Source organism: Xenopus tropicalis, chromosome 9, assembly GCF_000004195.4.
Source record: "Xenopus tropicalis strain Nigerian chromosome 9, UCB_Xtro_10.0, whole genome shotgun sequence".
NCBI lineage: Eukaryota > Metazoa > Chordata > Amphibia > Anura > Pipidae > Xenopus > Xenopus tropicalis.
Window position 1 is genome coordinate 56666383 of NC_030685.2, and position 18021 is coordinate 56684403.

At 39.3% G+C, this 18021-nt stretch overlaps 1 protein-coding gene across 6 annotated transcripts in view; it reads left to right on the forward strand.

The window, feature by feature from the left end:
• kansl1l (KAT8 regulatory NSL complex subunit 1 like) overlaps window positions 1-18021 on the forward strand; it is a 36816-nt gene that overhangs the window by 3253 nt on the left and 15542 nt on the right. For 3 of the 6 annotated variants that reach the window (XM_012970553.3, XM_012970554.3, XM_012970555.3), the window contains exons 2-5: window positions 5251-6290; window positions 10361-10496; window positions 13139-13330; window positions 16984-17093. In XM_012970553.3, coding sequence (XP_012826007.1) covers window positions 5251-6290; window positions 10361-10496; window positions 13139-13330; window positions 16984-17093 — 1478 coding nt within the window. Of the gene's footprint in view, window positions 1-4528; window positions 4677-5250; window positions 6291-10360; window positions 10497-13138; window positions 13331-16983; window positions 17094-18021 lie in introns of all 6 variants that reach the window. The other 3 variants (NM_001079110.1, XM_012970556.3, XM_012970557.3) reach the window with 2 other exon arrangements.

Sequence of the window (18021 nt, forward strand, 5' to 3'; positions counted from 1 at the left end):
ATTTTCAGTTTCCTGGCAGAGGGAAGGAGGTTGTCGTTCAGGATTTCACGATACATGGCTCCGTCCATTTTCCCGTTAATGCGAATAAGTTGTCCTGTGCCCTTAGCAGAAAAACACCCCCAAAGCAAAATGTTTCCACCCCCATGCTTGATGGTGGGGACGGTGTTTTGGGGGTCATAGGCAGCATTTTTCTTCCTCCAAACACAGTGAGTTGAGTTAATGCCAAAGAGCTCTATTTTGGTCTCATCAGACCACAGCACCTTCTCCCAGTCACTCACAGAATCATTCAGGTGTTCATTGGTAAACTTCAGACGGGCCTGCACATGTGCCTTCTTGAGCAGGGGGACCTTGCGAGCCCTGCAGGATTTTAATCCATTGCGGTGTAATGTGTTTCCAATGGTTTTCTTGGTGACTGTGGTCCCTGCTAATTTGAGGTCATTAACTAACTCCTCCCGTGTAGTTCTAGGATGCTTTTTCACCTTTCTCAGAATCATTGACACCCCACGAGGCGAGATCTTGCGTGGAGCCCCAGAGCGAGGTCAATTGATGGTCATTTTGTGCTCCTTCCATTTTCGAACAATCGCACCAACAGTTGTCACCTTCTCTCCCAGCTTCTTGCTAATGGTTTTGTAGCCCATTCCAGCCTTGTGCAGGTCTACAATTTTGTTTCTGACATCCTTGGACAGCTCTTTGGTCTTTCCCATGTTGGAGAGTTTGGAGTCTGCTTGATTGATTGATTCTGTGGACAGGTGTCTTTTATACAGGTGACTAGTTAAGACAGGTGTCCTTAATGAGGTTGACTAATTGAGTAGAAGTGTCTAACCACTCTGTGGGAGCCAGAACTCTTAATGGTTGGTAGGGGTTCAAAAACTTATTTCACTCAATGAAATGCAAATCAGTTGCTATCTTTTATTTAAAGTTATTTTTTCGATTTTCCTTTTGATGTGCTATCTGCCACTGTTAAAATAAACCTACCATTGAAATGATACTGTTCTAAAACTTTTCATTTCTTTGTCATTGGACAAACTTACAAAATCAATGAGGGGTCAAATAATTATTTCCTCCACTGTAAGAGAGTTTCCATAGAAGGCTGGCCGTCCACTACTGTATATATTTTATGGTTTATAAATGGATATATTAACAGATGTATTGAGTTAGTTCAGATGCAGGAAGAGACAAACAGGAACTGGATAGAGCTAAAATATAAGAGACTATATGGGAAGTGAAATACAGAATAAATACAGAGGGCTCAGATTAGGATTTGGTGGGTTCCCTTAATACATCCAGACATGGCAGTAAGATTGCTGCACAAAATGGACAATAAGCACATTAAAGGAACAGTAACACCAAAAAATTAAAGTTTATAAAAGTAATAACAATATAATGTACTGTTGCTGTGCATTGCTACAACTGGTGTGTTTGCCTCAGAAAGACTACTATAGTTTATATAAGTAAGCTGCTGTGTAGCCCCGGGGGCAGCCATTCAATGGAGAAAAGGCACAGGTTACTTAGCAGATAACAGATAAACCCCCATTATATGGGGCTTATCTACTAGTTATCTGCTATGTAACCTGTGCCTTTTCTCCTTTTTTCCAGCTTGAATGGCTGCCCCCATGGCTACACAGCAGCTTATTTATATAGTAGCTTTTCTGTAGCAAAAACACCAGTTTTTTGCAGAGCAACAGCACATTTTATTTGAATTACTTTAAAACACTTTAATTTTTTGATGTTACTGTTACTTTAACCCTAAATATACCAGGGAGATCACTGCAGAAAATGGATAGATTGAAACAAGCTGCTTGCCTGTTTCTGCATCCTGCATAGCTGAAACTCCATTAATGTTTAAAGATGGCTGTGCATTCCACATTGGAAACACAAACACCTTTACATTTTTTCCTCCTAAGCAGAGAGAGGTTTTGGCACTGAGCAGCCAGCAGGGTCCAACAGAGCCATAAGAGAGGTAAGGGGGCTGTCAAATATTCTGTAGGATAACAAGTGAATTGGGCCGTTGGCCCTGTTTGATAGCAAAATCATACCTCCAAACATTTGAAAAACAGAGAGGGACAAAAAGATCTGCTGTGTGCAGCTCTGCCAAATTTTTTTCCCAAGACCACTTTGGCCCCTAAATACCACACCCATTTTACCCTGGTGTGCCAGTATAAATGCTACAGAAAATAGATGATCAGCATATTAACACCAGAAGTTCTAGTATAATTACTACATAAAAATAAACAATTAGCAAATTAACCTATTAACACTTCCTTAACCCCAGACAAGTAAGAAATGGATAAAAGCATTACACTTGCACAGGCAGAATACCAACACCAGAGTTCTTCTAGGACAGTGGACTGTAAGCTGTAAAACTGGACAGTTGGGAGGTATGCAAATTTCCAAGGGGGCAAGTGCCCTAGGGTTGTTTCAATAAATAGGCAAAAGGGGCATCTGCCCAGGACCCACCAGGATTGGGGGCCCACCAGCATATATTTCACATAGGATAACCTTTGACAGATGGCAGACCCCTCATTTTAGTCAACTGGGAGAGCATAACAGCATGGTTATTCTTTGTTTTGTCGCATCACCATTTTGTCATTTATCTTCTCCCAGGAGTGTTGTTCCAGGGCAGCCCACAGGCATCATGTCTACTTTAGTAAGCTCAGACCATTTCTTAATTGCCTGCCTTACTGTATTAAACTTCATGTGCTTGAGGGTTATTTTATAACAAATTTCATGGGGCACTGGGGGGCCCACCAATTACATTTTGCCCTGGGCCCACTGGTACCTTAAAGTGGCCCTGAGTGCCCCCCCCCCCCTTGCCACTGTTTCCTGACAACCAATCAATTTGTATGGGTTGGACATCTCTGCTTTATATGGTCTTCTATCCCTATAAAGCATATGCAAACATTAAAAATACACATAAAGTTGCCCAGGGTACTTTTGTAATATATGAAGTAGTGAAATTTGCTCCTGCTGATATGTTAATCTAACTACTATAGGAACAAAATCAGAAGGAAAACAGAGGACTTTTCTGATGTTGCTTTGCTCAGAAGGTCACAAGCCTCAGAGGACCTTTCTCATCTCTTTCCAAAGCCGATCAACTTCAACAGTTACAGGAGTTGACCAGCAGGTCATGCTGTTGTTACAGAATGAATTGTATTTGCCATTAAAAAGTTAAATAGCTCTGGAAATAAAATAAGTAAATTGCAAAAGTGCTTAGAAAAGCACCATGAACAATATTATATTTATTTATTTTAGTATATGTATATATATATATATATATATACATAACCTATTTCTTGCATTGTTTCCCCTCTCCTCTGTCTCCAGCCCTGGATAAATCAGTTATATATTGTACATATCTGCTAGTTACTTACACACCAAATGTGGCCATGTCGATAATACATTCAATGGAGGTCATATATACAACAATAGGATACTGTACCCTGGTACCAAAGAATCTAAAAGATTGCTCCATTGACAGTGCTGTTTTTAATTAGTGTGTATTTTATGTATTTAACTAATAAAGGTGTTTTTCTATATTTGCAGTGAGACCCCTTTATTGGTATCTTCCTGTGCTGTCAGGGTTTCTATTGGAGTATTTATTGCACATGATACTGGGGGAGTTCTTCAAGGATTAAGCCTTGTGTCAGTAATTGAATAATTATAGTGGACCCACAGTTCCGTCTTGGTTATTTATCTTGGTAAAAAATACCAGGGTGTGACTGTTTGTCAAAGTCACTATCATTCCATTATTTAACAAAATGGAAAGACTACATGCCATCTACACAAGAAGCCTTTGACAGTGCTGATGCTATAACTGATGATATCAACTGTGCTGTATGGCAACTGGAAAAATGTTGGTGCATACTAGAATAAAAAGAAGGGGAAGAAAGAACCTGTTTTTTAAACTATGCCTAAATGTGATTTTTGTCCTGGTTCTCATCACCCCTTTTTTTGGATGGTTCTACTTTTACTTTATAAGTAGTGTATCCCACACCAGTTTATTTTATAAAGAAGAGGTATGCCTGCTGAGGGTGAAAGGTTATGGTTTTTATTAGATAAATGCATTAATTTAGGGTTGCCTTATTTTCGTGAATGAAAAATAAAACTGGCCTTCTTATCTGTTAGATATTTTACCACCTGGACCCGATGGAAATCCTTCATTTGCAATATAAGATTAAAATTCTGTGTACTGAGTCTATAATGAGAATTACGTCTTGTTTAGTATTATTCAAAGCTCAGCATTTACTGGAATGTAACTGTGCTTATGCTGTTATTTCACTTTAAAAAGTCATAGCACTGTGTGGCCACATTAAAGTCAGCCCATTAAGATAAGGGATTTTGATAGAATCCCTAAAAACAATATAATAAATATAAAAATAATAAATAAAGCAAGTTTCTAATATAATTTTTTTTTTTTTTTGTTGAAATAATCCATCCGATCTCCTCTGCTGCCACAGGCAGTCTCAGTCAGCCAGCCCCTTGCTTCGTTTATTCTGTAATGCGATCTGTCTCCTATTGTGTGCAATAGGAACCAATCAGAGGCACGTATGCTCGTTGCTGGATGTCTATTCTCTGTTCCAACGGAGGTCTGGCTGCACAGAGAGATAAGGACAGCCGGTGGCTACCTAAGTTTCTTGAACAGCTGAGGTAGGGCTGGCTGAGGCTGCCTGTTAGAGGTAAAGAAACTGTATAGTTTATCTTTAATACTGTAAGAATAAAATAATGCATGTATATTGAAAATGTTTTAGGGATGCTATCAGAATCTGTTAATTTAATAGGGTGACTTTACACCCCCTTTAATATTTGTCAGTTTAGACTGCAGTTGAATCACTTCTATACCTTTTAAGGTTGGCCAAAGTACGCCCCCTGCATGAATCAAGAAGGTGAAAGGATGATTATTTTTGTTTTTATAGCTTTATTTGTAAAACCCCCATATATACAATAAAATGTACTAAGTTTGCCCATGTGCAGTAACCCATAGCAACCAATAAGTTGTTTTTGTTTTTAAACAGGGTGACCGGTAAATGCTACCTGCTAATAAGCTGCTGTGGTTTACTGCACCTGGGCAAACTAGAGGTTCATTTATAAACACTTAGCAAAATTGCACCCAGGCATTAGTTTGCTTTCATTATTCTACATGCAGCTAGCTGAAAAAACGTAATCATTGATTGGTTGCTATGAGTTACTGCCCAGGTACAAATGTATCCAGTTTTTCTTGTTTCTTAAAAAAATATTTTTTTTTTCCAACAGATCACCCAAGCAAAAATGACCCCTGCTCTTACAGAAACAGTCCCACAGGGGCCTGGGGCTCACCTGGCACCATCCTTTGCCCTACAGAGTCTAAACTCTGACACTATTATTTGCATGGATAACTCCCAAGCTGTGGAGCATATCAGCCTTCCGAAAGCCAATGGTCCCAAGGTTGCAGACAAAAAGCAGCTTCTCAAAACAGAATTTATGAATGGAAACAGCATTGGCTCTCAGACTTCAGGGCATTATCAAACAGTCTTTCTTTTGACTTCCAACACTGCTCTGAGTTTGCCAAATAAAGGCAGTTCTACATGGAAGATGGAAAATCAAGATGTTTGCAAGCAGAGGTTTCATATAACGAAAGGCTCCCCCTCTCTGCCTAATGGTATGAGTTATCAGCCTGAAAGGAAAGCTAAGAGAGAACTTTTCCCTGGGTGCGTGAGCCAGCTTTTAGCAGATGTGCACAAGCTCTGGGATGTATCTTTGACTAAGACTCAGGGTACTGAAGGAATCTGCTTACCAGAATGTATGTTAAATGGACATAGAGGTACTGAATCTCTGGCTGTTAGCTCTTGCCCCTCACTTATTTCACATGTCTCTGCAAATGTACCCAGTGTTGCCTCCGTGAAGGCAGTAGGTACAAATTTGCTTTTGAAATGTCTCAACCATCAGCAAGTGCTCCTAAATCGGGCAAGAAGAAATCAGAAGCGTTTACAGTCTTATTTGGCACAGCATGCTGTACAGCATTTCAACCAACAAATAAGAGCCTTTGTGAATCACCAGATCCATGACAAGCCAGCTGGAATTTTTGATAGCCAACCAACCAAAGTGATCAACAATAATCTAAATGTAGGGTCAAGTGGAATAAGTTCAGCAACAAGCGATGGGTTAAAAAATGGAGTTTATCATTCAGTGAAAAGGTTTTCAGTGTCTGCAAAGGAAATTCTCAAACAGATTAAGAAAGATTTTGATTCTGATGCCACAGGGAGCAGTTCTGATGAAGACTGGGATGAAAAGGCTAGACAAAATTCGGATGAATGGTAGGTTTGGAAAAATTGTCTCCCTTTATCTGCCTCTGCTACCTGGCAATCTAAATGTGTTTATTAGAATGTTAATAGCATGCTAATTGATGGAAATTATTATTTAGTGCCTGATAAAAATGCGCTGTTTAGTAGCACAGAAGAATAAAAGAGAACAAATTGTTTGGCATTTACACTTTTGGGTATTGTCTCTGCATCTTTTTACTCTAAAATCTTTTTAACAAAATGTGCAGTTATCCCATGAAAATCACTGAGAATTGTTTGTAAGAAGGCATTTGTACAAGATTGTAACTGCATTCATCATTATTTTAGGCAGAACCTTCCACTGTGTTCCATACATTTACAATTTCGTTTATTATTTTATTTAGACCACTATTTTACATTGATTATTTATTTCAGACCATTTAGAGTCTGATTTCTGCTACTATTTGATTATGCAATGAAGAAAACTACTAAAATTATAGGTAAATGGCATTGCTGCAATGCCTTCAGACAGGACCTCCAATGTATTACCTCCATAAACTTTATGGGCACGGTCACATGTGATAGATGATTCGCCTTTCTCATCCACAGCTCTACAAACAGGTACTGTGTCGGCTTGTGTGCAGCTACACTGAGAGGACCTTGGTTTGTTAAATGTGAAAGCATGCATTTTTGGGGCAAAATCTGCCCATTTTAGCTGCACACAGACCTATACAGTGCCTGTCTGTGGAGCTACACAGAGCTGCGTAGGAGAGTGGATCCACTTATTTTCAGCCTGCATAGGAAACTATTGGTGATTCCAGTTAACTGGTACGCAAAGGTATTATCAGGCATTTTGTCTCCTATATTTGGTTTTTAAAATAAATAAAAAAACTAAAACAGGACCACTGCTGCACCACTGTTTCTTTTTATTTGTAACATGGTTATGTGCTAACAGGGTCCTAACCAAATGTCAGAAAAAAAAACATAAGAAAAATAAAAATGAATTAGTGGTTGACTTGATTAAAGTTATATACAACTGCAGGGGAAGACACGGTTACTATCGTTAACATCAATCAAGAGTGCTGTACAACTTCCTTGACAGAATCATAATATGAGACATATTATGAGATATATTTATTTCTTATCAAATCTATACACTAACAGTACAGTTGAGACCCTTTGATTTACAGCTTTGATCTTCCATGCTATGTCAGAAAGAAAAATATAGCAGTAATTTCACATACTTACACTCAGCTGGGGTTATCCCATAGCACCCAATAAAGGCATGGGGGTATTTATGAAAAAGTTAGAGCTCACTACAGTACGCTAGAGTGAAATTCCGCCACTCTACACCGATTGCTATGGCATTTTTAAAGGCGTATTTATAAAAGGGTGAACTTTAACTGATTGATAAAAATGGAGAGTAGCAGAATTTCATTCTAGCAGACTGTAGCGAGCTTTAACTTCACTCTTTGCATCTGGGCACACTTTTATTTGTGCCTTTTATTACATACATAGGGATGCATCTATTAGAATAAGCCTGATCACTGTGTGGGTGGTTTTTCTGAATTTTACATTAGGAGTTTTTAAGTATAATTTTAAATGATTCTCAAATCTTTTCCGCCTTATTTGACGCCATATTATAGTGCCATCACTTTAAAGTGTCATGGTGGATAGCTGGTCAAGTTACAGATTAAGATTTCCTGTCTGATTAGGTAAATACGTGTTAAGGTGGCCATACACGTAGCTATAATGATCTTTCCAGCAACGTTTAGGGCTGAATCGTCAGATATGGAGGTAGAAACAATATAAATTCTACCTCCACCTGGTGATTCAGCCCTAAAAGTAGATTTTGCTTGGGCACCAATCAAAATCTTTTAACATTCCCGATTGTCCAGGCGACCGATATCCACAGCCTTTGCGATAAAAGTATAAACTTCCAAGTTCAAGTTTCTTGTTACAATATAAAAATGGCTTTTCTTTAATTAATATGTGAGCTGACTCTTTGTCGTCACCTTTTAAGTGAGAAAGCAGTAATGGGCCTACCTACCTATAAGCTGAACAGTCTGACAGATGTTTGGGTTGGCTCCCAGTTCTGCTGGTACTGCTCAGCCCAGCTGCTCTTTTACCAACCCCCAAGCATGAGTATTTGTGCACAATTAAATTGCTAAGGCAAGTAACAGCCTGCGTGTAGTCATGGCTTATTAAACAGAGTTCACTTACTGCAGAGGAATCCATAAAACAAACAGCTTCCCGCATTCCTGAGCTCCTGGTGGTAAGCTATTAACCATTTCTAGAGGAAATAAACTTTTACTTGTTTAGCATTGCATAGGTTTTCTTTGGAGGAGGGGCTTTCATTATTAAAGCAATATTTCCATGCCCTCTAACAGCTGCCTTTGTGCTGAAGTCCCTTCAGGCCTGGATAAGTTGTTTTTCATTATAATTTCAATAGCAAACATGTAAGGAACACACAAGATGTAGCTGCTGCTGAGATTCCAGCACACCTTTTCCTTTGTATAGTATCATTGTGCTAGTTCCAGCCAGTCTGGTTTCCCCTATTGATTTGTACTGTGCTCTTACAGGCAACATGGAGCATGGAAAGATCTAAAGAAAATGGCACACAAAGAATTATGTGGCTTCATAATAATTTACTTTTTTCATGGGTAAAAAGTTTTGGGGGCCCATGTAATAGAACATGTTGCCAAGAAATAGTTTATTTATAGGTGCTGGATGTACAGATACAAACGCTAAATATGAAGTCACAAAAGCCTCCTTTTAGTACAGATTTATAAGTACAAATTTAACAAAGCAGTAAATTGGTAAGTGATTTCCATTCTTTCTATATTTGTGCTTTGTGAATCAGTTATCAGAATAGTAAAAATCAGATCTTTTATTCTGTGTTGTTGGTGTAGATATGAGAATCACAAGGTTGTGGGAAAAGTCAGCACAGATGCAGGCAGACAAGTTGCTTAGCTTAATTGGGCTCTGCGGTGGCATTTAAAGTGCTTACTCTTCTATTAATTGCCAGCTGTGATCTGAGCGGTGTATATTGCACTGCCATGGAAACTTAGTTATCTCTCATTAGCCAGCTGGATATAGGTGTTTGTTATCATAAGCAAATGATTCCTACGCTTCTCAACAGCTGGCTTTTTATTATTTACTGACAAAATGTATCTTTAATTCTAGAAAAAAAAATGTGTGTGTATGTGTAATATATATATGTACTGTATGTATTAAGATTTAGGTCTTCCCATCTCTGGTCGATTGGCACATGTGATGTCTGTCCTGCTTTTCTTATATAGGCACCTGAGGATTGCCCCCTACTTTTTGTAGGATCTCTAAAGAGCTGTAAATTTATAGTACTTCTCAAATTAAACATAAAACCTTAATTTTTTTTATTAAAACATCCATACCTGTCAATTAAATATTTCCTGTCCGGCCTCTATACCTGAGGCACAAAACTACTTTAAATTCTGCACTTCCTAGACGCCCCTACCCTTCTTACATTTCCCTTGTGTATTCACTGTCTATAAGTATGTAGCCTGTGCAAGGGAACATGCATCAGGTCTTCCTTTCTAACTCACACACAATATTAACAGAGTGGGGGTGAAATCTGTAATTGTAAAGGTTCGTCCTCGGGAGCGCTTCGTCTTGTTTCCCTGTGGTAGAGCACACCTGCATTCAACCGCAGGACGAAATGCACTTCATTTGGTGCATGGAAGCACCAAATGCAGGTGGAACGCAACACGCTTACATGCGCCTGTATGAGTACAGGTACATTTCAAAGACTGAATAGCATTTTGTTGCAGGGTGCATTCCATTGCAGGAAATTCAGGGTGAAACTCCTGTGCACTGGGCCAGGGAACTTCTGTAGAGCAATCTTCAGGTGCACACCTGCTGCAAAGAAGGAAGAAGATTGCTCTACAGAGCAAGAGAGGGAAAACAAATATCTGTTCCAGAAGAAATGTTCAGTGTAAAAGCAGTGAATAAAACGTGATTCTGTTACCCTTCTTAGTAAAGGCTCAAATTATGTTCTGGGCAATATGAAACTATTCCAGAGGGTTTCCGTTGTTAACCATTGCATTGTTTTGTGTGGCTTTTTGTAGTAATGCTGAAAGGAGCTGGCTTTCTGTCAGAACCAGAATTGGGAGTCGCTGGGTCTGGCTACAGTCTCAGATTTCTGAACTAGAGTACAAAATCCAGCATCTCACAGATCTTCATTCTCAGATACGCAAGGCAAAGGTATTGTCTCTTTCTTTAATGCAAATGTGCCATCAACCATATTTACACTTTCTGATGAGAATAGATTTTTCATATAAAAATAAGTTTGGCAGTACCATCACTTTCTAGGATTTTCTTATATATTTATAATCCAAAACAGTTTCTAAAAACAATCCACCTGAGGCTGCATAGGTCATTGTTTGGGCAACAAATTTAAGATGTATCCAGGGATCAGAAAAGACAAGCAGGAAAACTGCACTGCAATCAGAACTTCTAATCTGCTGGATAGAAACAGTTGGTGTGTCATTTCAAATGAGTCTTACTGATCCCTTTATACCGTCCAGATGGAAAATTGATCCTATTTATAAACATGAAATAATACTGGCCAAGGAAATAGTATGTTGAGTACACAGACTATTCTGTCAGTATTTGCACTGATGCAGATAAGTGGTATTCTATTCTTCTAAGTCAATCATAATAAATTCAAGCAAAAAGTGCCATCTTTATCACCATGACTATGGCCTACATAATGTTTCTCTGCAAGCAATCCCTTGACATGATTTTAAAGCCTGTAAATTTATACTGTATCTGCATGTTTTCAGCCTAATAGGTGAATGACAAAGGCGCATCCATTTTTCCACTGGTGGACAAATGTGCTGTTGGCTTAGGATTGCTATTGTAATTCTGACTACTGGAAATACCTCCATCAGAGCAAGTAATATAGCAACTTCCATTCCAATATACCTGCAGAAATTCAGAAAAGGGAAAAAAAATGTCATGCTCGCCATTATTCTTTTTTCTTGTCCACTCTTTATATCTGCATTAAACCCAGGGGACCTCCTCAGCCTTCCCCCATGACCAGATAGTACCTTCTCAGCTTTTTTTGTGTGCACTGCGTTGGCATGGTAGTTCCCAAAACTGTGGCAGGCACTTTCCTTGTCCTTTAAAAACTTTAATAAGAGGAGAAAGATAGAAGGTATCTCTCAGAGAATTCAAATCATATTGAGATTCCAGAGGGGCCTCTGAAACAATTTAAGGAGAGGAAAATACTTCCACTGAGAAATACACTGTTGTTCCCCACTTTTCTGATAACCACATACATGCTGTATACAGTATTACCGGCAAGCCAAGTGACAAAATGCAGATGAAGAAGCTCATATATTTCCAGGTTCAAGGTTACACTATGGAAATACACATGTTGCCTAGAAAACACCATTTTCCTGAAGTACCTTTAACACAAGTCAAAACTTCTGAGGATCCAAAAACAGTTTTATTCCAGAAATTGTGACAGCAGGACCCACAAGTTTTTCCCAGACAGTAAGGTATTATAGCAGCTAAAATACTCTAAGAACTTAGCATGGAGCCAGAATATTTCTCCCATGTAAGTGAACAAAAGGTAAAGATCACCTTTTCAGGCCAAAAGTGCTTTGGCACTAAAAACTGACAAGTGTGCAGTTTGACCAAGCTAAAGACTGGCTATATCTGTATTATATTCATTGTCATTAGTGCAGAGCTCAGGCAGCAGGCTTAGAAAATCGGGTGTGACACCACCATGACAAAAACATGTGGCAAAGCCAAATATTTACCACATCACTGTCCATCTCTAGGCATAGTATAGATCAGTGCTGTCCAACAGACCCCCCTCTGTGTGGCCCCCCACCTGTCTGGCTGCTTTGATGGCTTACCTTTGAGTAAGGTTTAAATGGTATCAATACTGAGATTAACTGCCCCCCTGCATGGTTCCACCTCAGATTCAGGCTGTAATCCCCCTGTATTGTTTAAAAATGTAATCCCCTGTACTGTTCACACCTTTTAATCCCTCTATTGTTCACCCCCTGCAGTGTTCACACCTCAGGCTCGGGCTGTAATCACCCCGATTGTTCACTTCTTCACACCTCAGACATTGTAGGTACTGCCTGGACTATGCTGCCTGTGTGTATGGCACACACAGGGAGCATAGGGTAGGCAGATTATGGCACATAGGCAGCATAGGGAAGGGAGGGTATTGCACAAACAGGCAGGGTAGGGCAGGCAGAGCTTGGCACACACAGGCAGCTAAGGACAGGCAGAGTATGGCGCACACAAGCAGCATAGGGCAGGCAGAGTATGGCACATAGGCAGCATAGGGCAGGCAGAGTATGCCACAAACAGGCAGGGTAGGGCAGGCAGAGTATGACACACACAGGCAGCTAAGGACAGGCAGAGTATGGCACACACAGGCAGCATAGGGCAGGCAGAGTGCTGCCTGTGTGTGCCATACTCTGCCTGCCCTATGCTGCCTGTGGGAGGTGAACCTGGCAGGGGTTTGTTCTGGGAGCTTGTTTGCAAAAAGGCATTAAATGGTCCCTAAGGTGTGTAAGGACCAAGCATTTGGGTTTTTGCTGCACTACCACCATTGTGAAAAAATAGGTGTGGTTTGAAGTGGGTGTGGTTTTAAAAAGGGGAGTGGTCAAAACTGGCTTCCATTAGCAGCCCTCCACCATGTATGCTAGAGAAATTCCGGCCCTCGGCACCGCAGAAGTTGGACAGCACTGGTATAGATTAATACAGATTTATTTGAAAAACATGGGAGATATGTCATCTCTTTTAAAAACATATTTTTTCTTTGAAATGAATTTCACAGTTTGCTTGAGGGCTTCATTGAACTTTGTTTTATATCCTAGGGGACACTGAAGTTTGAGGAACCCTCTAAAGGCAATTTTAAGCAGAAGCTGTGGCTGCCTGATTCAGAAATGTTATTAAGTCTTGCAGAGAGGATGCCAAAATCCCCACAGGGAACAAATCCGTCTCCAACAAATGATTTAGACATGTCACCAAGCAGTCCAACACTGCTACTGAGGAACATAGAAAAGCAGGTAAGGAAATAAAATGTTGTTTGATGTGACCTTTTATGTGTAGCATAGGGAGAGCAACATAATTGTGATTCATAGAAACGTAAAGGAATTTCACTTCAGTTAAAAGCATTCAGCACTTGTGTGAATTAATTTGTAACTTCTCCTGAGGTGTTGGGGTAGTAAAACTCTTTTGTTTCTACCTGCATATCTGAAAATTCAGCTTGTAGCATTACAATCTTTCCACTGGTAGCAGAAACAAGCTAAGGTCCCCATACACATTGAGATTTGCTCGCTTGGCGAGATCGCCAAGCAAGCGGATCTTCACCCGATATCCCCACCTACCTACGGGTGGGCGATATCGGGGAGTGTGTAGGCTAATTCGATCATTTGGTCCTGGGGCCAAACAATCGAATTATATTGGCGGCAATTGGGCAGTTGGTTCAGGGACTGCATCAACGAGCCAATGCGGTCCCCTATCTGACTAGATTTTCTAACCTGCCCGATCGAGATCTGGCCAATTTCAGGCCAGATATCGGTCGGGCAGGCCCGTTGGTAGTCCCCATACACAGGCCGATTAGCTGCCGAATTGGTCTAAGGGACCGATATCGGCAGCTAGAATCGGCCCGTGTATGGGGACCTTTATTTGTATTTTACATTATACTTGTTAATTTAATGTATTGGGCATCCCCAGTAATTATAATCACTTACCTGATTTCTCAGGATTGTGCTCCTGCTTGCTGAAAAGTGCACTGGCCTGGGTTACTATTGTGTTAAACATGTTAAGGACAGTGTCACATGGGGCTGTTTTGACCACATTTAAGCAGTGTAACTCCTCCATAGACTTACAATGAAAGATCTTATCCCAGCACTTGTCACATAATAATTGGTCAGTATCTATGGGGCTTTTAGCTCACTTTAAACGCCTTATTTCTGATTACCCAAAAACATGGTGTTTAAGGTAATATTATACTTTCAAAATGAAAACTTAACATAAATAAATATCAGTATATATTGCCTTTTTACATCTTCTCTGTTGAGCCACCAATTTTTTGATATTCTGTTTGTGACTCGCTTGATCACCTGACAGAAGTAGAAAGGCTCTAACTGTAACAGGGAAACAGGTGTATTCATTGGCTGATGTGACCTAGTTTGTGTGTTAATGTCAATGTCTCATATGATCCAAAGGGGGGAATTGAGAATTTAAAGGATAAAGAAAGGTAAAAACTAAGTACGCTTTATCAGAAGCACTCACATATATGCTGCACTGACTTCTCTGTCTAAAGATTTGTTGTGTCTGTTTTCCTGTGCCAGAGACACACAGCTCTCTCCTCTCTCCTGCCCCCCCTCCCTCAAGAATGCTAAGAACTCACCCTCCCCTTAGGAATGTGGATCTGAGCCAATCAGCAGGAAGCTGACTCTGAGTCTTACAAACTGAGCATGTACAAGGGTCTTGCTCTTGGTGCAGGAGTGAGGCATTATGGGAACTTTCTTTACAGAGCTCAGCGTTTTTTCTTCCTGTCTGGCTTCTGATCATCTGAACAGGAGAAATATGGGGAGACTTAAGGGCACTATTGAGAGAACTGAAGGTATGCCTGCAGCTAAGATTAACTCTTTATTAGCCTTTCCTTCTCCTTTAAAACTGCAGTTTTTTATGGTATTGTCCAATGCCACATATTGCTAGAAATATAGGTTATATATTCAGTGATATACTCTCCCTTTATGCTCAAAACAGTCCCTTGTGACATTGCTTCAAAATTACCCTCCCCTAAAACAACTGGCAGCCTTATTGGAATCACATGAGCAAGGGTTTAAACTATATCGACTTGACCCCTAACATAGCTGGAGGTCACAGATTCCTTGATAATTATGCATCATGTGGTGCTAGGGCAACGTAAGCGCAATGCTATCTGTATTAATGCCAAATGAATGGCAGATTAGAAATTAGGAATGTTGCCCCAGTACCTCTTGGTACATAATATTATTTGTGGTTTTGGTAAATAGCTGCCTAGCTGGAGTTCAAGATGCTCATAACCTATATCTTCTTCTGCTTTGTCTATACATAATGCCTCATTTAAAGTAATATTGAAACTCTATTTTATATGTGTATATGCAGATATGAAGGAGGAAGCCTCTGCACCCAAAGCCGGCCTTAAGCTAATTATATCTATTGGGCCCAATAGGGCCCCTTGCCCATGGGGGCCCAGCACCAGGGGGAATAAGTACATAAAGCTGTCCAGCCCACCCCCAACAACGATTGCCCGATAATTCTGCTATTTGTTCTGGGACATTAAACACAAAGTGGGCACTGCATTCAGTCAGTCACTGTGTAGACTGTGCTTGAGGGGCCAATAATCACTGTCTCACACTGTATATCATATGCTTGGTATGTCAGTGCCCAGTGATTGGGGGCCACATTGTGCCATAAAATGTTGAGGGGCCAATGGAACAAGAGAAAAATAGATGAAAAGGCAGCGTTGCAACATCAGTCACTGAGCGAGAGGCGGGGACTTTTTGCCCACCCAACCCTGGAACCCTGTGCCAGCTGGTAGCACCTTGTATAGGGGGCTGCGCCAAAATGGTCCCAATTGGGCCCCACAGTTTATAAGACTGGCCCAGCCTGCACATCCATTAACTGTAGGATCAATACATAAAAACAATCCTGAAATTATAATAACAATTTCATAAACAATTTGAAACTTATAATACTCATTGCTGTATGTGAAAAAGTATAATTTCATGTCATTCCAAACCACAATATAATATGTAAGGAAAGTGCATAGCCCTAAAATCCATGTCCACTCATCTAGAACAACCTCACTTGATTACTGGTGGGAAAGTACCATAATCCGTGTTACTTATCAGTTTCCTGGGAGAATTAATAAAAAATGTGGTACTAGTGAAAAGGGCTATTGTTATCTAAAAAGGAAAAGAAATGTGTGTTTCCTCATGCTGGCAGCCCTCCAAAATCTATTACCTTAAAACCGGTAACCGGTTAACCATTACCAGAGCATTTTTAGACCTGTGATAGGTGGGGATTTTCCATTAGAAGCTGGCAGTTTTTAGTGAGACCTCATCTCACACATATCACATCAACATTAAGATCATTCATTCCAGCTAGACTGCTCATAGATTCTAGTGCAGTAAGGCAGGTTTAACCTATGTTAAATATAATAATATATTTGACTGGGTCTCAAAAGAACTTATAATAACCGATTAATATTAATTGTACCATTGTTGATGTCCACTCCAAATTAATCAATGCTTTCAAAGATAAAGATATTTGTATAGATAATTACAATGTAAATCAATATTTGTTTATCTGTTTTCTGATCTCTGCACTCACTCTTAGTTCTGAAACATTGTAGCAGAAGTCAGTTCTCCTTCAGGTCTTTTAATTAGCAGTCTTCTGCTGTATTGTTTCAGTAGGCAGAACCAGCAGTGCAGAGATTTAAAGCTCTGCTGAGCAGGTCACTCTTTACCTCTTGTATTTTTTTGTGTTTTTGTATCTAATCTGCATGTTTGTTGTATAGACCTATTTACTGTACAGCAGTGTGAAATATGTTGGTGCTTTATAAATATGTATTTGCATTGTACAAAACCAATTTCTGGTTGATAGCTCTTTTAATATAGAATGTGTGCAATTGTGTGTCTCTGTTATGTGTCTTGTATTTCAGAGTGCTCGGTTGACTGAAATAGTCAGCAGTCTAACAGTTCCACTTCTTTCTCCGAATGATTCTGCCAAATCTAGTGTGTATAAAAGAGTGGCCAATGGATTCTCTGATAGGTAACTTATAGTACAACAGCAACACTGAAGATGCACCCTATTCTAAGTTTGAAAAGTAATATTGGTAAATATTTACCTTTCCATATAAGATTGGAGCAATATTGATTTGTTTATTTAAAACAGCTGGCACTCTAATGATGTGAGTGGCAAACATATCTTAATGATGCACTGTAGAAATTACCAATCCTGCATTGGTACAGCTTGTTATTTCATGTTATTACTTAATTATTATTTCATGTTATTACTTAATTATTATTTGATGATAGACATCAGTTTTCAGATTCAAAATTTTATTTTGCAAAAGAAATATAATAATTACGTTTGAGTGAGGTGTTTTTCTTGATAAGAAAAAACTCAAATTAGAAAAAAAAATCATTCACAACAGATATTACAAAATCCATTCATTTATACAATCTAGACCCTAAAAATAATATAGCTTGAATGTTAGAAATACACCTCTAATTGACTTCATAGACGCTGGTCAAGATTTCTTCAATTGGTCACAAATATGAGAAATTCAAATTAAAAAAAAAATCTTAGTTTGCTTTTTTCTTTATCAATTTTTTATTGCAGACAATGTGATTTTGAACTTTACTAAATCTGCCCATAAGCCCTATCGTTTTTTTTTAAGTTCTACTAAAAAATAACATTTAAACATTAGATTGAAAAAAAATAGGATTGTTTGCCATCACCATGGATTTATGCTACCTTATGTGCTGTCTTATTCATCATGAGAAAACATAATGAGGAATTGTTTAATGACATCTCAATGCCATATTTCAGAGATTTCTAGTAAGTAGATTTTATATCTGTACAGGTATGGGACCTGTTATACAGAATGCTTGGGACCTGGGATTTCCTGAATAAGGCATTAAATAAGGAAATAATTTTTTAAAACGTTATTTGATTCAAATAAAGTCTATGGGAG